General features: G+C 46.1%; 3 protein-coding genes across 9 annotated transcripts in view; 2 read left to right on the top strand and 1 right to left on the bottom strand.

The window, feature by feature from the left end:
• GART (phosphoribosylglycinamide formyltransferase, phosphoribosylglycinamide synthetase, phosphoribosylaminoimidazole synthetase) overlaps positions 1–1074 on the top strand; it is a 37101-nt gene extending 36027 nt beyond the window's left edge. For both annotated transcript variants that reach the window (XM_054468739.2, XM_054468742.2), the window contains exons 21-22: positions 509–624; positions 721–1074. In XM_054468739.2, coding sequence (XP_054324714.1) covers positions 509–624; positions 721–912 — 308 coding nt within the window. In that variant the 3' untranslated portion in view covers positions 913–1074. The remainder of the gene's footprint in view (positions 1–508; positions 625–720) is intronic.
• A 7291-nt stretch (positions 1075–8365) lies between these two features.
• Positions 8366–15737, bottom strand: LOC129022255 (uncharacterized). The gene is made up of 5 exons (XM_054468268.1): positions 15729–15737; positions 15396–15453; positions 14836–15157; positions 8809–8881; positions 8366–8671 (listed from the first exon to the last, which is right to left on the bottom strand). Exons 1-5 carry the CDS (start codon positions 15735–15737, stop codon positions 8435–8437), a joined length of 699 nt encoding a protein of 232 aa, XP_054324243.1. The 3' UTR covers positions 8366–8434.
• Positions 15036–20404, top strand: DNAJC28 (DnaJ heat shock protein family (Hsp40) member C28). Of its 6 annotated transcripts, none has more exons than XM_054468727.2 (3): positions 15043–15160; positions 15546–15720; positions 17983–20404. In XM_054468727.2, exon 3 carries the CDS (start codon positions 18014–18016, stop codon positions 19175–19177), a length of 1164 nt encoding a protein of 387 aa, XP_054324702.1. In that variant the 5' UTR covers positions 15043–15160; positions 15546–15720; positions 17983–18013; the 3' UTR covers positions 19178–20404. The 6 variants fall into 6 exon arrangements, with proteins under 6 accessions (XP_054324701.1, XP_054324703.1, XP_054324702.1 ...); XM_054468730.2 differs by having other exon boundaries at positions 15062–15183; XM_054468731.2 differs by lacking the exon at positions 15043–15160 and adding an exon at positions 15190–15368.
• Positions 20405–21706: the final 1302 nt, after the last annotated feature.

Below are 21706 nucleotides of genomic sequence, written 5' to 3'. Positions count from 1 at the left end.
GGTCAATAAATGCATTTTCCCTCCAAAGAGTTTATGTATTCTTACGTGAATGTAGTTAGAGCACTTCTGGTGTGATATAAAATAGACAATGCCTTTTGGTGACATGAGCCACACAGAACTAATCTAGCATCTGTCTGGTGGACAGGTCACTTTGTGGTTAGAAGTCAAGCACATAGATGCTATGTAAGAACCTCTTGCTTATTTTTAATAGTACATGCCAGCAACAAGCTGGTATTCAGCGTGAACTCCCCACCTTCCTGTCACCATGAGTGTCTGTTCAGAGCACCCCAGCATGCCTTTGGCTGTGCAAGGCGGGTACTTGCTGCTTCCAGGGCCTTCTTGGATGAGAACTTACTTCTTTTTACCACATTTCTGTGTTTGGCAAAGAAAACATCCATCCCAGAAATCCAACTCCTGTTTGACTTCGGATCTAGATAGGAAAACGTATTCCTTTAACAGAATGCCCAGGATTTTTAAATTCTGACGCTATACTTTTTTTAATTTTTAGGAAAAATGCTCAATATCCACCCATCCTTGCTCCCTTCTTTTAAGGGTTCGAATGCCCATGAGCAAGCCCTGGAAACCGGAGTCACAGTTACTGGGTGCACTGTACACTTTGTAGCTGTGAGTATGTCTTTTTCTACCAACATAATATTAGTAGTCAGATGTAAATTACACTGGCTAGAAGGTAATGTTCAAAACTTTTGCTTACTTTTCCAGGAAGACGTAGATGCTGGACAAATTATTTTGCAAGAAGCTGTTCCCGTGAAGAGAGGTGATACTGTCGCAACTCTTTCTGAAAGAGTAAAATTAGCAGAACATAAAATATTTCCTGCAGCCCTTCAGCTGGTGGCCAGTGGAACTGTACAGCTTGGAGAAAATGGCAAGATCTGTTGGGTTAAAGAGGAATGAAGCCTTTTAATTCAGAAATGGGGCCAGTTTTGAAAGAATTATTTGCTGTTTGCATGGTGGTTTTTTATCATGGACTTGGCCCAAAAGAAAAACTGCTAAAAGACAAAAAAGACCTCACCCTTACTTCATCTATTTTTTTAATAAATAGAGACTCACTAAAAACAAGACTAGTTAGTGCAGCACATCTGAGACATACAGTTTTCTTGGTCTTTTTTATGCTCTTTTTCTAACCGTCACCCCCTCTTTTTTTTTTTTTTTTGGTATTGCCTGACAACATGACAAATCACCTCCATTTTTATAAGTTATATGTTTTCAGCTGGGCACGGTGGCTCACGCCTGTAGTAATCCCAGCACTTTGGGAGGCCGAGGCAGGCGGATCATGAGGGTCAGGAGATCGAGACTATCCTGGCTAACACAGTGAAATCCCGTCTCTACTAAAAATACAAAAAATAGTTAGCTGGGCATGGTGGTACGCACCTGTAATCCCAGCTACTCGGGTGGCTGAGGCAGGAGAATCGCTTGAACCCAGGAGGCGGAGGTTGCAGTGAGCCAAGATCATGCCACTGCACTCCAGCCTGGGCAACAGAGCAAGACTCGTCTCAAAAAATAATAATGGGCCGGGTGCGGTGGCTCACACCTATAATCCCAGTACTTTGGGAGGCCAAGGCGGGCAGATCACGAGGTCAGGAGATCGAGACCATCCTGGCTAACACAGTGAAACCCCATCTCTACTAAAAATACAAAAAAAAAAAAAATTATCCTGGGTGTGGTGGCGGGCGCCTGTGGTCCCAGCTACTCGGGAGGCTGAGGCAGGAGAATGGCATGAACCCGGGAGGCAGAGCTTGCAGTGAGCCGAGATCGTGCCACCGCACTCCAGCCCAGGCGACAGAGCAAGACTCCATCTCAATAAATAAATAAAATAATAAGTTATGTGTTTTCTGATCTTTGATCATATGCTTTTGAAGCCATGACTGCTGGATGTATCTGAGTTAAAATGAGGAAAAGAAACATGAGGACAAGCCCAAGTGTATCACCTGGGTTCCGTTTATAATCTTGGTTATAGATTCCAGTGTGTAAAAGTTGCCCAGCCTCCTTCTGATCAGTGTCAAGTGACTATCTCTTCCCCAAGTCTAACAAGGCAGTATTTCTTCCTTATATTGTATAGCTGATTTGAGACTTTTCCGACCATCGTGATCATAATCTGGTGTGTGAAGATTTCTGGATAGCTCCCATTTCTGAAGGATAGTATCCTTTATGCTTTGAAGTATCATTAAACGTTCCTGTAATTATTGACACTTTCTGTAATCCCCAGATTTTAGCTTCAGTAAAGTTTAGTTATCCTGTGGTTTATAAAGATCCATACTTCTCTGCAAGTCACTAGAGGATTAGGGGGAGAGTTGGTGGCTTTTAGATTCAAGCACAAAACTTTAGGCACGTTTCTCATCCACTGTGTCTCTCTATTCCCTTGTCAATTAAAGTAGGCAAATACCATTCATATAGTTGTTTTGATGAGACAGAGTCTCACTCAGTCACCCAGGCTGGGGTGCAGTGGCAAGATCTCGGCTCACTGCAACCTCTGCCTCCCGGGTTCAAGTGATTCTCCTGCCTCAGCCTCCTGAGTAGCTAGGATTACAGGCATGCACTACCACACCCGGCTCATTTTGTATTTTTAGTAGAGATGGGGTTTCACCATGCTGGCCAGGCTGGTCTCCAACTCCTGGCCTCATTTGATCTGCCTGCTTTGGCCCCCATAGTGCTGGGATTACAGGCGTGAGCCACCGTACCTGGCCCTCCTTTGGCTTTTTTAAAACCAAAATTGTCTTTATCTCCCAAAGTGTTTTTCAGCAATTCTAATGCATACATTTGCCTCCTCCACTGTTTAAAAGAGACCATCTCTGACAGCCGTTCTTTCACAAGCCATGTAAATTTTACATTTACCACAGTGTTAGATCGTTTTCCTTTATCTGGAGCCAAATGTTAATTAACAGTTAAAAACTGATTCATAAGTGGAGACAATGCAAATGTTCATCAGCAAATGAACTGATAAATATATGGATAAATATATCCATACATTGAATACTATTCAATTATAAAAAAGGAATGAAATACTAACACATGCTACAGTGTGGGTGAGCCTTGAAGCATTATCCTAAGTGAAAGAATTCAGGGCCAGGTGCAGTGGCTCAGCCTTGTAATCCCAGCACTTTGGGAGGCCAAGGTAGGCGGATCACGAGGTCAAGAGATCAAGACCATCCTGGCCAACACGGTGAAACCCTGTCTCTAATAAAAATACAAAAATTAGCTGGGCGTGGTGGCGTGCACCTGTAGTCCCAGCTACTAGGGAGGTTGAGGCAGGAGAATTGCTTGAATCCGGGAGGCAGAGGTTGCAGTGAGCTGAGATAATGCCACCGCACTCCAGCCTGCCAATAGAGCAAGACTCCATCTCAAACAAAAAAAAAGAATTCAGTCATAAATAACCACATGCAGCCAGGCATGGTGGCTCACACCTGTAATCCCAGCACTGGGGGGCCAAGGTAGGAGGATCAGTTGAGCCCAGGAGTTCAAGACCAGCCTGGACAACATAGTGAGACCCCCATAACTACAAATAAAATAGAAAAATTAGGCATGGTGACACACACCTGTAGTCCCAGCTACTTGGGAGGCTGAGGTAGGAGGATTCCTTGAGCTCAGGAGGTCGAAGCTTCAGTGAGCTGTGATCGCACAACTGTACTCCAGCTTGAGTAAGACGTTTTCTCAATAACACCACCACCAAAAAAAAAGACTGGCTGGTCTCGGTGGCTCATGCCTGTAATCCTAGCACTTTGGGAGGCTGAGGCAGGCAGATAACCAGGTCATGAGATCGAGACCATCCTGGCCAACATGGTGAGACCCCACTTCTACTAAAAATAAAAATAAGCGGCTGGGTGCAGTGGCTCACGCCTGTAATCCCAGCACTTTGGGAGGCCAAGGCGGGCAGATCACGAGGTCAGGAGATCGAGATTTCCTTATTAAATGTTTCATGGTAACATGGTGAAACCCCGTCTCTACTAAAATAGTACAAAAAATTAGCCAGGCGTGGTGGCGGGCACCTGTAGTCTCAGCTACTCGGGAGGCTGAGGCAGGAGAATGGCGTGAACCCAGGAGGCGGAGCTTGCAGTGAGCTGAGATCGTGCCACTGCACTCCAGCCTGGGCGACAGAGCGAGATTCCGTCTCAAAAAAGAAAAAAGAAGAAAAAATAAAAATAAATAAAATAAATAAACTGGGCGTGGTGGTGCGCGCCTGTAGTCCCAACTACTCAGGAGGCTGAGGCAGGAGAATTGTTTGAACCTAGGAGGCGGAGATGGCAGTGAGCCAAGATCGTGCCACTGCACTCCAGCCTGGCAACACAGTGAGACTCCGTCTCAAAAAATAAAGACCACATATTATACAAATCTATTTATATGAAATGTCCAGGCTGGGTGCAGTACCATCCACCTGTAATCCCAGCACTTTGGGAGGCCAAGGAGGGAAGACTGCTTGAGTCCAGGAGTTCCAGACCAGCTTAGGCAACATAGCAGGAAACCATTTCTACAAAAAATAAAATATAAAAATTAGCCAGGTGTGGCCATGTGCGGTGGCTCAGGCCTATATTCCAGCACTTTGGGAGGACGAGGCAGGGGGATCACTTGAGGTCAGGAGTTCGAGACCAGCCAGGCCAACATGGTGAAATGCCATCTCAACTAAAAATACAAAAATTAGCCAGGCATGGTGGCCCTTGCCTGTAATCCCAGCTACTCTGGAAGCTGAAGCAGGAGAACCACTTGAACCTGGAAGGCGGAGGTTGCATTGAGCTGGGATCACACCACTGCACTCCAGCCTGGGTGACGGAGTGAGACCTTGTCTCAAAAATAATAAGAAGTAGAAGAAAGGAAGGGCCGGGCGCGGTGGCTCATGCATGTAATCCCAACACTTTGGGAGGCCGAGGTGGATGGATCACTTGAGGTCAGGACTTTGAGACCAGCCTGGCCAACATGCTGAAACCCCATCTCTACTAAAAATAGAAAAATTAGCCAGGCATGGAGCGTGTGCCTGTAGTCCCAGCTCCTCGGGAGGCTGAAACAGGAGGACTGCTTGAGCCCTGGAGGCGGAGGTTGCAGTGAGCCGAGATCACGCCACTGCACTCCAGCCTGGGCAACAGAGGGGAACTTCGTCTCAAAAAAAAAAAATTAGCCAGGTGTGGTGGCACACACATGTGGTCCCAGCTACTTGGGAGGCTGAGGTGGCAGGATCACTTGAGCCTAGGAGGTTGAGTGCAATCGAGCTGAGATCATGCCACTACACTCCAGCCTGGGCAACAAAGTGAGACCCTGTCTCTAAAACTAATAATAATAACTGGGGCCGAGCACGGTGGCTCACGCCGGTAATCTCAGCACTTTGGGAGGTCGAGGCAGGCGGATCACTTGAGGTCAGGAGTTCAAGACCTGCCTGGCCAAAATGGTGAAATCCTGTCTCTATTAAAAATACAAAAATTAGCTAGGCATGGTGGCAGGTGCCTATAATCCCAGCTACTTGGGAGAGTGAGGCAGGAGAATCGCTGGAACCCGGGAGGTGGAGGTTGCAGTGAGACGAGATGGCACCACTGCACTTCAGCCTAAGTGGCAGAGCAAGACTCCGTCTCAAAAAAAAAAAAAAAAAAAAAATCCTAATAATAATAAATAACATTTAATAAGGAAATGTCCAGAATAGGCAAATCCAGAAGACAAGAAATAGATTAGTTGTTGCCTAAGGTGGATAGAGGGATAGAGGTATTTGGGGTGACAACGAAAGGGTACAGGGGTTTTTGTTTGAGTGATGAAAATGTTCTAGAATTGATTGCAGTGATAGTTGCACAACCACAAGAATGTACTGAAAGCCATTGAACTGTACATGTCAAATTCATGATTGCATGGCATATGAATTGTATCTCTAAAACTGTTTCCCAAAAGGAGACACCCAACTTGTCTGTCACTCAAAAAAACAAATCAATTTTTTTTTTTCAGTTGGAGTTTCACTCTGTTACCCAGGCTGGAGTGGAGTAGCGCGATCTCAGCTCACTGCAACCTCTGCCTCCCAGGTTCAAGGGATTCTCCTGCTTCAGCCTGCCGAATAGCTGAGATTATAGGCGTTCACCACCATGCCCAGCTAATTTTTGTATTTTTAGTAGAGACGGGGTGTCACTATGCTGGCCAGGCTGGTCTGGAACTCCCCACCTCAAGCAATCTGCCCACCTCGGCCTCCCAAAGTGTTGGGATTATAGGCATGAGCCACCGTGCCTGGCCTAAAAAAAAAAAAAAAAAAAATCATTTTTTTATAAAAAATTTGATTCATAGTTTTTTTAAATACAACAAGAGTACATTGAACACACTTCACATTCAGAACATGAAGTCTTTTAAATGAATAGAAGTAGAACTTCCAACTTCCAGGCTTTGTAACAGAAAGCATATTAAAGACTCAGTAGCAAGCCTAATCCTCAAATCCCCCATCTGTTAACCTGATAATCCTCATGTGTAAACTTATTTAAGAGGCTAACTCCTGAGCCCACCTGTATTCTGAGCATTGCAATAAAGATGTGAAGATTTTAATATTACAAGCTGATTTTGCTTTATAAAATGAAAGTTTCATGAATTGAAATATCTGTGGACACTGAAACCTCAACAACAATTTTTTTTTTTTTTTTTTTGAGTCAGAGTCTCACTCTGTCACCAAGGCCGGAGTGCAGTGGTGCGATCTCGGCTCACTGCACACTCCGCCTTCCGGGTTCAAGCAATTCTCTGCCTCAGCCTCCCGAGTAGCTGGAATTACAGGAACCCGCTACCACACCCGGCTAATTTTTGTATTTTTAGTAGAGATGGGGTTTCACCATCTTGGCCAGGCTGGTCTCTAACTCCTCACCTCGTGATCCACCCTCCTTGGCCTCCCAAAGTGCTGAGATTACAGGCGTGTAATTTCACGCCTGTAAATTGCTGGGATTACAGGCGTGAGCCACCGCACCCAGCCTTTTTTTTTTTTTTTGAGACGGACTCTAGCTCTGTCGCCCAGACTGGAGTGCAGTGGCGAGATCTCAGCTCACTGCAACCTATGCCTCCCGGGTTCAAGTGATTCTCCTGCCTCAACCTCCCAGGTAGCTGGGATTACAGGCACGTGCCACCACGCCCAGCTAATTTTTGTATTTGTAGTAGAGATGGGGTTTCTCCATGTTGGTCAGGCTGGTCTCGAACTCCCGACCTCAGGTGATCCGCCCGCCTTGGCCTCCCAAAGTTCTGGGATTACAAACAGCCACCGTGCCCGGCCTCCCAGCTAATTTTTATATTTTCAGTAGAGACAGGGTTTCACCATGTTGGCCAGGCTGGTCTCAAACTCCTGACCTCAGGTGATCCGCCCACTTCAGCCTCCCAAAGTGCTGGGATTACAAGCGTGAGCCACCGCACCTGGCCCCAAACAGCATTTTAAATTTCCGACATCACCAAACTCCAGAAAGTCACAGGAAAAAAAATAGTTGTTATAACAATATCACTCAACTCCTTGAATGCTTCAGTCATATCCACCAGGAAAATCTACCACTGAAAATCATTTCAAATGAAATACTCAGCTGAGGAGTCTATTAGATCCTCCTTCACTTTTGTTGAAAGCCAAGTATTGGAAACCACACAATTTTTTTTTTTTTTTTTTTTTTTTGAGAGGGAGTCTCACTCTGTTGCCCAGGCTCTAGTGCAGTGGTGTGATCTTCGCTCACTGCAACCTCCGCCTCCTGGGTTCAAGTGATTCTCCTGCCTCAGTCTGCCAAGTAGCTGAGATTACAGGCGTCTGCCACCACGCCCAGCTAATTTTTGTATTTTTTAATAAAGACGGGGGTTTCACCATTTTGGTCAGGCTGGTCTCGAACTCCTAACCTCAAATGATCCGCTCGTCTCGGCCTCCCAAAGTGCTGGGTTTACAGGTGTCAGCCACCACGCCCAGCCTTTTTTCTTTTTTAGACAGGGTCTTGCTCTGTCACCCATGCTGAAGTGCACTGGCATGATCACAGCACACTGCAGGCTTGACCTCCTGGGCTCAAGTGATCCTCCCACCTCAGCCTCCTGATTAGTTGGGACTACAGTCTCGTGTCACCATGCCTGGCTAATTTTTGTATTTTGTAGAGTTAGGGTCTTACTGTGTTGTCCAGGCTGCTCTCGAACTTCTACACTCAAGCAATCCTCCCCCTTTAACCTCCCAAAGTTCTGAGATTAGAGGGGTGAACCATTACACCTGGCCAAACCATCCAATCCATAAAGGATTAATTTTCCTTCTTCAGCACCCACAGTAAATCAACCTTTTCAATTGCACCTTTGCTGCCTGGAAGGTGTTAACAGTCTGGGGTAAATGAGAGGTGTGCCTTTCTTTTGCAAATTGAGGGAGGGATGATGCTCAGAGGGGAGGTGGGACTTCTTTGTACACCTTGAGGGATTCTTGTATTCAACACTGTGACATCACTCCGGGGTCAGTCATTAGCTTCGAGGAGGAGGTTTAGGCATTGGCGTTGGCATTGGCAAGGGAGAGTAGATAATGAACATTATGTAGAGGCGTGGAATCTGAGAGCACCAATCGCGTGAGAAGGGCGGAGCCAGCCAAGGACACTGGGTATGAGTAGGCTGTGCAGTAGGGGGATCCAGGAGAGAGAAAGAGAGAGACGCCGCGAAGCTTGAAGAAGGGTGTCTCAAAGAGCGGAGAACGAGCTTCTGGTGCTTTTCTCTTAGAGGTCAACTACAGCAAGAAGAGAGAAGAGTCAGTGCCACCTGCACAAGCACCCTTCAGCAAACCCGAAATCCCAGGATCAGAAACTCCTGTCTTTCTTCGGATGAGGAGACTCTGCCCCACATCCCACCCCCAGCACAGCTCACCCAAATCCAAATCTCCAAGTTGGCAGAATGACTTCGAAAGAGGAAAGCAGGAGGCAGCAGCCCAGAACTGGTCCTGCAGGGCAGGGGTGTGTTCAGCAAGAGGAAAATGAGGGGGAAAGCTTTCACCTGCTTTCAGAGTTTTCCATCTGGGAGGAAACATTTTGGGTAACACAAATCCCTGGGACCTACTGAAGGGACGTATAAGGATCAAAGACACCTGCTGTGTTGGTCTGGTGGGGCTGATGTGACAAAGCACCACAGACTGGGGCTCCAACTACAGGAGACCGTTATTCTCCCACAGTCCTGGAGACTGGAAGTCCAAGATCAAGGTGTCTGCAGAGTGGGTTTCTCCTGAGGCCTCTCCTTGGCCGGCAGATGGCTGCCTTCTTTCTGTGTCCTCACAGGGACGTTGCTCTGTGTGTGCACAACCCTGGTGTCTCTTTGGGGCCAAATTTCCTCCTTTTATAAGGATGCCAGTCAGATTGGATTATCACCCACCTTAACAGCCTCATTTTAACTTAATCACCTATTTAAATAACTTATCTCCAAATGCAGTCACATTCTAAAGTACTGGGGGTTAGGGCTTCAACATGGGGGCACAATTCAGCCCAAAGCATGGAGAAGTGACCAGGTCATCTGGAGGGAGACAGCTGTGTGAACACCATCTTGATTACCCACCTCCTTGTGCAAATGCATCATCAAAATAACTAGTGTTTATCCCACCAGCTTTGTGGACTAGAAGCATGGAGAGCAGTAATTCCATTACCTCAGTAATTACAATAAAGAAATCTTATTTTTTTTTTTTCTTGGGACGGAGTCTTGCTCTCGTTACCCAGGCTGGAGAGCAGTGGAGAGATCTCAGCTCACTGCAACCTCTGCCTCCGGGTTCAAATGATCCTCCTGCTTCAGCCTCCTGAGTAGCTGGGATTACAGGTGCCCACCACCACACCCGGCTAATTTTTGTATTTTTAGTAGAGTTGGGGTTTTGCCACGTTGGCCAGGCTGGTCTCAAACTCCTGACCTCAGGTGATCTGCCCGCCTCGGCCTCCCAAAGTGCTGGGATTACAGGTGTGAGCCACCGCACCCAGCCAGTAATTACAATAAAGGAATCTTAAGTGTGTGTGTTGACACACACCTATCAGACTGGCGAAGATTAAAAAGAGACTACTAATGTGAGTTCTCAAGACTGTGGAGTAACAGACATTTCCAAATATGTTGGTGATGCAAACTGGTCCATCCCTTCTTGAACATAATTTAGCAATACCTATTTATTCACAAAACATAGTGGCCACTTTTCTGTGGCTGCATCTACAGAACCATGTCATTTTTTTTTTTTTTTTTTTTTTTTTTTGTGGTGAGACGGAGTCTCACTCTGTCACCCAGGCTGGAGTGCAGTGGCGCGATCTTGGCTCACTGCAACCTCCGCCTCCCAGGTTCAAGAGATTCTCCTGCCTCAGCCCCCCGAGTAACTGGGATTACAGGCTCCTGCCACCACGCCCGGCTACTTTTTTTTCTTTTTAGTAGAGACCGGGTTTTACCATCTTGGCCAGGCTGGTCTCAAACTCCTGACCTCATGATCCACCCACCTCAGCCTCCCAAAGCGCTGGGATTACAGGTGTGAGCCATCCTGTCCGGCCAAGAACCATGTCATTCTTTTTACACGCTACAGAGCATGAAATGTTTCCCCACCCCCCTTCCTTCCCTCCCTCCCTCTTTCCTTTCCTTTATTTCCTTTCTTCCTTCCTTCTTTTCTTCCTTTCCTTTCTTCCTTTCTTTCCTTCCCTTCCCCTCCCTCCCGCCTGCCTTCCTTCCTTTTCTCTTCTCTTCTTTCTCTCTCTTTCTTTTTCTCTCTTTTTCTTTCTTTCTTCTCTTTCTTTCCTTTCTCTTTCTTTCTTTCTTTCTTCTCTTTCTTTAACTTATCTCCAAATGCAGTCACATTCTAAAGTACTGGGGGTAAGGGCTTCAACATGGCGGCACAATTTAGCCCAAAGAGTGGAGAAGTGACCAGGTCATCTGGAGGGAGACAACTGTACATAGCGTCTCCTTATTGTAATTACTGGCCAGGCGCGGTGACTTACACCTGTAAGGTGTACATAGGTACACTTATGTCATGGGGGGGTTGGTGTACAGATTATTTCATCACGCAGGTATTTAGCCCAGTACCCAATAGTTCTCTGTTTTCCTCCTCTCCCTCCTCCTACCCTCCCACCTCAAGTAGACCCCAGTGTCTGTTGTTTCCTTGTGTTCCTAAGTTCTCATCATTTAGCTCCCATTTATAAGTGAGAACATGCAGTGTTTGGTTTTTTGTTTCTGATTTAGTTTGCTGAGAATAACGGCCTCCAGCTCCATCCATGTTCCCCCAAAAGACGTGATCTCATTCTCTTTTATGACTGCACTATTTCTTTCTTTTTTCTTTCTTTCTTTCTTTTTTTTCTTTTTTTTTTTTTTTAAGAGACAGGGTCTCACCTATCACCCAGGCGGGAATAACAGTGGCACGATTATAGCTCACTGAAGCCTCAAACTCCTAGGCTCAAGCGATCCTGAGTAGCTGAAACCACAGGTATGTGCCACAGCACTGGTCTATAGCATGGAATCTTTCATAATTTATTTCTCTCTCTGTAATTTGACTTTATTCTTCCTCACTATTATGAATAGTGGATCAAATGAAAATCTTGGGACACTCCCCTGTCTACCCGAAGATTTTCAGAGGTAATCAAGATTCCAAAGTTTGTGTGGGCTAGGTGCAGTGGCTCACACCTGTAATCCCAGCACTTTGGGAGCCCGAGGTAGGTGGATCATTTGAGGTAAGGGGTTCGAGACCAGCCTGACCGACAAGGCAGAACTCTGTCTCTACTAAAAATACAAAGTTAGCTGGGTGTGGTGGTGCATGCCTATAATCCCAGCTACTCGGGAGGCTGGGGCAGGAGAATCGCTTGAACCTGGGAGGTGGAGGTTGCAATGAGCTGAGATCACGCCACTGCATTCCAGCCTGGGCAACAGAGCAAGACTCCATCTCAAAAAAAATAAATAAATAAAATAAAGTTTGTGTGAATCATTCTTAGGCTGAATATAACCTTTAAAACATTTTTAAAATTAATTAATTAATGTATCGTTTGGTTGCAACCTCTGAGGATGAGTATGGCCTTTTTTTTTTTTTCTTTTTTGAGACGGAGTCTTGCACTGTTGCCCAGGCTGGATTGCAGTGGCGCGATCTCGGCTCACTGCAAGCTCCGTTCCTGGGTTCATGCCATTCTCCTGCCTCAGCCTCCAGAGTAGCTGGGACTACAGGTGCCCACTACTATGACCGGCTAATTTTTTGTACTTTTAGTAGAGACAGGGTTTCACTGTGTTAGCCAGGATGGTCTCGATCTCCTGACCTCGTGATCTGCCTGCCTCGGCCTCCCAAAGTGCTGGGATTACAGGTGTGAGCCACTGTGCCTGGCCAGAGTATGGCCTTTTATATGGACAATTTATTGAGAACATTCTGTCATTTCTATCTTGTTTTATGTATTTTTATAATTTTATTGGATTGAAGGGAAAAATTCTTATTTTTTTTACTGATGAAATTTTCCCCTGTACCTAGAGAAGGGACATGCTTTATGGGCTGAATACACTGATAAACCATTGGTATTGGGAAGGAGGATGGACACTCCCCGCCCCTTCCCCAGCCTTCGCTGGGCACTCAGTTGAAGATTTCAAAAGGTCTTTGAGCAGCTGGAGAGGGAAGGCTAACTTCCACATTTCTGCTTTCTACGTGAAGTGTTGACACTTGAAGTGTATTTTAATTTTACTTTTTAAAAAAAAAAATAAATAGAGATGGGGTCTCCCTATGTTTCCCAGGTTGGTTCAAATCCCTGGGCTCAAGTGATCCTCCCACCTCAGCCTCCCAGAGTGCTGGGATTACAGGCATGAGCTACTGTGCCTGGCTTTGGAGTGCATTTAGAAGCAAGGCTGGGAGAAGGATGAGATTGAGAGAGATATAAGGCACGTTACCGGGCCTGGATGCAGAAGAGGGTGATGGCTACTGACAACTTTTAGGAAGTTTTGCTTGGTGGCTCTTTTTTTTTTTCTTTTTTTTTTTTTGAGACAGTGTCTCGCACTGTCACCTTGGCTGGAGAGCAATGGAGCAATCTCGGCTCACTGCAACCTCCACCTCTAGGGTTCAAGCAATTCTCCTGCCTCAGCCTCCCGAGTAGCTGGGATTACAGGCATGCGCCACCACGCCCAGCTAATTTTTTGTATTTTTAGAGTCGGGGTTTCTCCATGTTGGTCAGGCTGGTCTCAAACTCCCGACCTCAGGTGATCTGCCTGCCTCAGCCTCCCAAAGTGCTGAGATTACAGGCATGAGCCACTGTGCCTGGCCTTATTTTTCTTTTTAAAAATTTTTTAGTGGCCAGGTCTTACTCTGTTGCTTAGTTTGGAGAGCATTGGTACAATCATAGCTCACTGCAGCCTCCAACTCCTGGGCTCAAGTGATCCTCCCACCTCAGCCTCCTGTGTAGCTGGGATTACAGGTGGGCACCATCACACCTGGCTAATTTTCCTGAAAGTTTTGTACAGATGGAGTCTCACTATGTTGTCCACACTGGTATTACAAGCATGAGCCACTGCACCTGGCCTGTTTTTCTTTTATACTGTTTAAGATGCTGCCTAGAAGAGTTAACTTTAATAGAAATCCTATTTTCTTTCTTTCTTTTTTTTTTTTTTTTTGATATGGAGTCTTGCTCTGTCGCCCAGGCTGGAGTGCAGTGGCGCGATCTACGCTCACTGCAAGCTCCGCCTCCCGGGTTCACGCCATTCTCCTGCCTCAGCCTCCCGAGTAGCTGAGACTACAGGCGCCCGCCACCACACCCGGCTAATTTTTTGTACTTTTAGTAGAGACAGGGTTTCACTGTGTTAGCCAGGATGGTCTCGATCTCCTGACCTCGTGATCCGCCCGCCTCGGCCTCCCAAAGTGCTGGGATTACTGGCTTGAGCCACCGCGCCCGGCCAGAAATCCTATTTTCTTTCACACGAGTTATTTTGTTGATTGTTTGCTTATAACTAAATCCCTCGGAATCAGAGTTTATACTGTATCTTTTTCTGTGCTCCTACATAGATGGCAATAAATGATTATAATGTTTATGATGTAGAAGCTGAGAAGGCCAATACCTATTTCTGGCTCCTTTTAAGAGACACAGTCATAACAAAAAATATTGCTTAATGTGCGAGGCACAGTGCCAAGTGGTTTACATACATTGTGTAATTCTCCCCCTAAAAAAGTCAATGAACTTGATACAATTATTATTTCATTATATGTAAAATAGGGAAAAAACAGCATTTATTTCAGAGGGCTGTTGTAAAGATTAAATGAATGCCTGTAATCCCAGCACTTTGAAAGGCCGAGGCAGGCAGATCACCTTAGCTCAGGAGTTCGAGACCAGCCTGGCCAACATGGTGAAACCTGGTCTCCGCTAAAAATACAAAAAAATTAGCCGGACATGGTGGTGCACGCCTGGAATTCCAGCTACTCGGGAGGCTGAGGCAGGAGAATCGCTTAAACCCGGGAGGTGGAGGTCGCAGTGAGCCGAGATCGCGCCACCACACTCCAGCCTAGGCGACAGAGCGAGACTCTGCCTGAGAAAAAAAAAAAAAAAAAAGCAAATGAGAATATACCTAAAGCACTTAGCACAATGGCATACTATTTACTATAGTTTACTATTTATTGCAACTCTCATTTTGCAGGTATCTTGCCTAAGGTGCAAGCAGAAGAAACAGGATTTTCAACCCAGATCTGAAAACTCCCAAGCCTCTGCCTTTTTCTTTTTATCCTTTTTCTTTTTCCTTTTTAAAAAACTTGCTTCCTGTACAGAGAGGGGAAATGCTCAGTCCCCACGTCAGTGGTTGAACTCCAAGCCAGAAGATCCCTATTTTGATTTTGTCCTCTGGCCTGTCGCCAGCCCCTCAACAGTACTTGAATTAATAAAAGGGTAGGTTTTAAGCCTCATGTATCTGCGCAGGTGGCTCCTTCTGTGACCCCGAAGAAACCTGTTCAGGTCCCGTTCCGGGGAAACAGCCTTACCTTCCCCTGCCCCCAAAAAGTTACCCTCGCCCTCCGAGCCACAACTCCCCACGCCGCCAACTGTCTTTGCATCATTTTCAACGCACCTAAGTCCCTCCCGAGAGGCGCAGGCGCACATCGCCCCTTCTAGCGAACTACATCTTCCACAATCCCAATCGGCCGGACCACCTCCGCTCGGGGCGGGGACGGAGGCGGAGCTGGTGGTCCCCGGCCGGGACGAAGGCTCCCGAGGTGCCCTGCCTGGGTCCTCCGGGGTAAAGTTCGTTTGACGAAAGATTGTCCGTTTCCCTGGTAAGGTCACCTGTCCCAATCAGGTACGATTCTGCCTTCCGTACCCCCTGAGCCCCTCAATGTAAAGTGGCAGATGGTCTAGCCCGGCGGAGGCACCAGCTAGAGGCCGCGGCACTAACACCCGGAGTGAAGGGCGCACCGCGCACGCATGCGCAGAGGCGCGGCAGGGGGGCGGGAGCCGCGGAACCCCTACCCCAGGTCTGCGCAGGTGAGGAGGGGGCGGGGCAGGACCTACCTCCCTTGCCATGATAACCACCTTCGCTGCCGGCTCCCAGACCGTTGGCCCCGATTGCCTAGAAAATAGGGGGTCTCAGGAGCTCCGTTTTAGCGTTTATATATCCCAATTCCAATTAAGCCACTTCCATTATTTTTTGGCCATTGTCAGTGTACAAGTCTTCCTCCTCTTCGAGACCATGTTATTGCAATAGCAGCAAACGTGTTGGGAGGCCTCACAGTTCATCGTGGTTTTTCTGGCCTCTGGCAGATAGCTCCTCCCTAGCGAGCTGTGGAGCTTAAAGTCTTTTGGACACTTGATTCTATTCAATCCAGTATCAGACCAGGTACGTACCTTGTCCATAAGTCGTCTTATGAGAAGACTCCTTGAGATGATGCAGACTCTCGTGCAGTTTATAATCGGCTGGAGGTATAGACAGTTAAGCGAGCCTCCTTTTTTACTGTGCTCACCCCTAACCGTTTTGCTTACACCTTGTTATGGGACTTGGTTAAATTGCTTAACCTTCCGGACCTACGTTTTCTCATGAAATGAGAAGATTGGATTAGATGATCTCTAAGAACTTTCCACTTGTAAAATATACGGTTAGTTAGTGAGGGGTAGAATCCACATTCTATCTATCTATCTATATTTTTTTGAGACAGAGTCTCGCTCTGTCGCCCAGGCTGGAGTGCAGTGGCACGATCTCGGCTCACTGCAACCTCCACCTCCCGGATTCAAGCAATTCTCTTGCCTCAGCCTCCCGAGTAGCTGGAACTGCAAGCGCCCAGTTAATTTTTGTATTTTTAGTAGATACAGGGTTTTGCCATGTTAGCCAGGCTGATCTCGAACTCCTCACCTCGGTGATCCATCCACCTCAGCCGCCTAAAGTATTGGGATTACAGGCGTGTGCCACCGTGCCTGGTCCCACAATATGTTAACACTAAACTTCATCAGCTTCCATTTTTCTGCCCACATCAGTGAAACATAGCTATAAGAATGCAGCTGGTGGGGCCCGGCGCAGTGGCTCACGCCTGTAATCCCAGCACTTTGGGAGGTCGAGGCGGGCGGATCACGGGGTCAAGAGATCGAGACCATCCTGGCTAACACGGTGAAACGCCGTCTCTACTAAAAATACAAAAAATTAGCCGGGCATGGTGGTGGGCGCCTGTGGTCTCACCTACTCGGGAGGCTGAGGCAGGAGAATGGCGTGAACCTGGGAGGCGGAGCTTGCAGTGAGCCGAGATCGTGCCACTGCACTCCAGCCTGGGCGACAGAGCGAGACTCCATCTGGGAAAAAAAAAAAAAAAAAGAATGCAGCTGGTGCCTGAAGCGGTGGCTCACCCCTGTAATCCCAGCACTTTGGGAGGCCGAGGTGGGAGGATCACGAGGTCAGGAGTTCGAGACCAGCCTAACCAACATGGTGAAACCCCGTCTCTACTAAAAATACAAAAATTATCCGGGCATGGTGGCATGCGCCTTTAATCCCAGCTACTCAGGAGGCTGAGGCAGAAGAATCGCTTGAACCGGGGAGGTGGAGGTTGCAGTGAGCCGAGATCACACCACTGCACTCTAGCCTGGGCAACAGAGTGAGAGTACGTCTCAAAAAAAAAAAAATGCAGCCAGGCCGAGTGCGGTGGCTCAACGCCTGTGCTGCTAGCGTTTTGGGAGCCTGAGGCAGGCAGATCACCTTAGGTTAGGAATTCGAGGCCAGCCTGGCCATCATGGTGAAACCCCGTCTCTACTAAAAATACAAAAATTTGCCGGGGGTGGTGTCATGTACCTGTAATCCCAGCTACTTGGGAGGCTGAGGCAGGAGAATTGCTTGAACCCAGGAGGCAGAGGTTACAGTGAGCCAAGATCATGCCATTGCACTCCAGCCTGGGTGAGACTCTGTCTCAAAAAAAAAAAAAAAAAAAGAAAAGAAAAGAAAAAAGAATGTGGCTGGGCACAGTGGCTCAACCCTATAATCCCAGCACTTTGGGAGGCAGAAACTGGCAGATGTTTGAGCTCAGGAGTTGGAGACCAGGGTGGGCAACATGACGAAACCCCATCCCTACAAAAATACAGAAATTAGCCAGGTATGGTGGTGCATGCCTGTAGTCCCAGCAACATGAGAGGCAGAGGTGGGAGAATCACTTCAGCCTAGGAGGTTGATGCTGCAGTGAGCCATGATTGTGCCACTGCACTCCAGTATGGGCAACAGAGCAAGACCCTGACTCAAAAAAAAAAAAAGGCTGAGCGTGGTGGCTCATGCCTGTAATCCCAGCACTTTGGGAGGTGGAGGCAGGCTGATAACCATGTCAGGATATCCAGACCAGCCTGGCCAATATGGTGAAACCCCTTCTCTACTAAAAATACAAAAAAATTAGCTGGGCGTGGCTCTGGAGGCGGAGGCACCACTGCACTCCAGCCTGGGCCACAGAGCTAGACTCTGTCTCAAAAAAAAAAAAAAAAAAAAATAGGAAAAAAAATGTTGACAGCAGCATTCAAAAGAACTGCCCCTTGTTGTACTTGTAAATTCATGCTGTATCTTTTACCTTATTGCTGAAAATAAGAAATTAACGGATAATACAACTTTGTTCAACCTATATTTGTTGTCGTTTTATAGGTCATTGCTAGGAAGAACTCTGGGTACAATAATGAATACAATGTGCGTGATGATGGCTCAGATCTTAAGATCTCACCTGATAAAGGCTACAGTGATTCCTAATCGAGTGAAAATGCTTCCATATTTTGGTATCATTAGAAATAGAATGATGTCAACCCATAAATCCAAAAAGAAGATCAGAGAATATTATAGGCTGCTGAACGTGGAGGAAGGATGCTCTGCAGATGAAGTCAGGGAATCTTTTCATAAGCTTGCCAAGCAGTATCATCCTGACAGTGGCTGTAATACTGCTGATTCTGCAACATTTATAAGGATTGAAAAAGCTTATAGAAAGGTGCTCTCCCATGTGATAGAACAAACAAATGCCAGTCAGAGTAAAGGTGAAGAAGAAGATGTAGAAAAATTCAAATATAAAACACCCCAACACCGGCATTATTTAAGTTTTGAAGGTATTGGTTTTGGGACTCCAACTCAACGAGAGAAGCAATATAGGCAATTTAGGGCAGACCGTGCTACTGAACAAGTGATGGAATATCAAAAGCAGAAACTACAAAGCCAGTATTTTCCTGATAGTGTAATTGTTAAAAATATAAGACAGAGCAAACAGCAAAAGATAACTCAAGCTATAGAACGTTTAGTGGAGGACCTCATTCAAGAATCCATGGCAAAAGGAGACTTTGACAATCTCAGTGGGAAAGGAAAACCTCTGAAAAAGTTTTCTGACTGTTCTTACATTGATCCCATGACTCACAACCTGAACCGAATACTGATCGATAATGGATACCAACCAGAATGGATCCTTATGCAAAAGGAAATAAGCGATACTATTGAGCAACTCAGAGAGGCAATTTTAGTGTCTAGGAAAAAACTTGGGAATCCAATGACACCAACTGAACAGAAACAGTGGAACCATGTTTGTGAGCAGTTTCAAGAAAACATCAGAAAATTAAACAAGCGAATTAATGATTTTAATTTAATTGTTCCCATCCTGACCAGGCAAAAAGTCCATTTTGATGCTCAGAAAGAAATTGTCAGAGCCCAGAAAATATACGAGACCCTTATAAAAACAAAAGAAGTCACAGATAGAAACCCAAATAACCTTGATCAAGGAGAAGGAGAGAAAACACCTGAAATCAAGAAAGGTTTTTTAAACTGGATGAATCTGTGGAAATTTATTAAAATGCGATCATTCTGATGTTTACTATCATAAATCATTCTTAGTTCCACTGACAACATGGAAAATGAGATTTATTGCTATAATACAAGAATTTAAGAACTGTGCCATTGTACTTATCACAAAACTAATCACATAGCCAATGATTTGTGAGTGAGAAACCTATCAGGTTTGTCCTGAGGATATAGCAAGAAAAGAAAATAACTGAAACTCCTTTTTTTTTTGAGACGGTGTCTTGCTCTGTCGCCCAGGCTGGAGTGCAATGACACAATCTAGGCTCACTGCAACCTCTGCTTCCCAGGTTCAAGTGATTCTCCTGCCTCAGACTCCCGAATAGCTGGGATTACAGGCACACACCACCACACTCGGCTATTTTTGTATTTTTTTTTTTTCTTTTTTTTTTTGAGACAGAGTCTCACTCTGTCACCCAGGCTGGAGTGCAGTGGTGCGATCTCGGCTCACTGCAAGCTCCGCCTCCCAGGTTCACGCCATTCTCCTGCCTCAGCTTCCTGAGTAGCTGGGACCACAGGCTCCGGCCACCACACCCGGCTAATTTTTTGTATTTTTAGTAGAGACGGGGTTTCACTGTGTTAGCCAGGATGGTCTTGATCTCCTGACCTCGTGATCCGCCCACCTCGGCCTCCCAAAGTGCTGGGATTACAGGTGTGAGCCACCGCGCCCGGCCTATTTTTGTATTTTTTGTAGAGATGGGGTTTCACCATGTTGGCCAGGATGGTCTCAAACCCCTGACCTCATGATCCACCTGCCTCGGCCTCCCAAAGTGCTGGGATTACAGGCTTGAGCCACCACTCCCGGCCTAATTTTTATATTTTTAATAGAGATGGGGTTTCACCATGTTGGCCAGGATGGTTTCGATCTCTTGACCTCATGATCCGCCCCCCCTTGGCCTCCCAAAGTGCTGGGATTACAGGCGTGAGCCACCGCACCCGGCCAAAAATAACTGAAACTTCTAAAGAAAATAATTTAGTTCATTCCAGTGTTAAAATGTTGGTCATCCAGTGAAATGAGCTAGGATCGGGTTTCTGACTTAGGAATCATACATGAATTCCAAAAGTTTTAGTGCAGTTTTGAGCTGTAATAACTAATTTAAAAGCAGTGACTGTTGCCATTTTCAAACATAGGTACTTAAACAACAACAGGGAAACCGAAAAATACGTTATCAAAAGTCACAAAACTGAAGTGTTATGAAATTTAACCAATTAAACCTCCAGATGACTTCTTTTTAAACGAGCTTGCTGGATTTATACTCCTGAACTTATTAAGGCTCAAAACCGTTCCAAGACTTTTGGGACATCCTCCATATAGGTGGAAATATTAAGATCAGGAAATTAGCCCACTGGAATTACTGTACTTTTTGTTTTATGAGGGCCTTCTCTGTGGGTACTGAATGAAAAACACACCAAACATCCAGATTCTACTTTTTCCTGTCTAACTCGATGGTTTATTGGCTGCAGAAATCAGTGAAGCTAGTTGATTTAGCAATTCTAGAAATAAACTCCAGTGTCCACTTTTTTTTTTTTTTTTGAGATGCAGTTTCACTCTCATTGCCCAGGCTGGAGTGCAATGGTGCGATCATGGCTCACTGCAACCTCTGCCTCCTGGGTTCAAGTGATTGTCCTACCTCAGCCTCCCAAGTAGCTGGGATTGGAGGTGCCCATCACCACGCCCAGCTAATTTTCATTTGTTTATTTATTTATTTATTTGGAGACGGAGTCTGGCTCTTCACCCAGGCTGGAGTGCAGTGGTGCAATCTCGGCTCACTGCAAGCTCCGCCTCCTGCGTTCACGCCGTTCTCCTGCCTCAGCCTCCCGAGTAGCTGGGACTACAGGTGCATGCCACCACGCCCGGCTAATTTTTTGTGTTTTTTCGTAGAGACGGGGTTTCACCATGTTAGCCAGGATGGTCTCAATCTCCTGACCTCGTGATCCACCCGCCTCGGCCTCCCAAAGTGCTGGGATTACAGGCGTGAGCCACCCGGCCCGGCCTAATTTTTATTTTTTTTAGTAGAGATGGGATTTCACCATTTTGGCCAGGCTGGTCTCCAACTCCTGACCTCAGGTGATCCACCTGCCTTAGCCTCCCAAAGTGCTGTGATTACAGGTGCGAGCCACTGTGCCCAGTCCAGTGTCCACTTTTTTTTTTTTTTTTTTTTTGAAATGGAGTTTTGCTCTTGTTGCCCAGGCTGGAGTGCAGTGTTTCCTTCTTTAATCCAGAGTGCTGTGTTACAGAAGTGGTTCAGAAGTGAGGGACTCACTACCTGCATTTTGCAAGAAAGTGTTATTTTGTAAAATGTGTGATAGTTAAAACAACAAAACTACACCTTCAAAAAGAAATTTTTGGCCTTTAGCTTAGATGCTGCAGCATTAATTGGCATAATATGTGATTATAATTTATTTAATGAGTTGTCATTTGGCTTCTACAATGATAGTATCACTGTAAATAAAATTGTGAACAGTATGGAATGTTGCTTAATAAGAGCTATAGTTCCAAAAACATTTTAGAAGGCAGTAATTTTGTGACTCTTGTTAA

This window comes from Pongo pygmaeus, chromosome 22 (assembly GCF_028885625.2).
Source record: "Pongo pygmaeus isolate AG05252 chromosome 22, NHGRI_mPonPyg2-v2.0_pri, whole genome shotgun sequence".
Lineage (NCBI taxonomy): Eukaryota > Metazoa > Chordata > Mammalia > Primates > Hominidae > Pongo > Pongo pygmaeus.
Note: the sequence above shows the minus strand (reverse complement) of the source record. Positions and strands in the feature narration are given on the sequence as shown.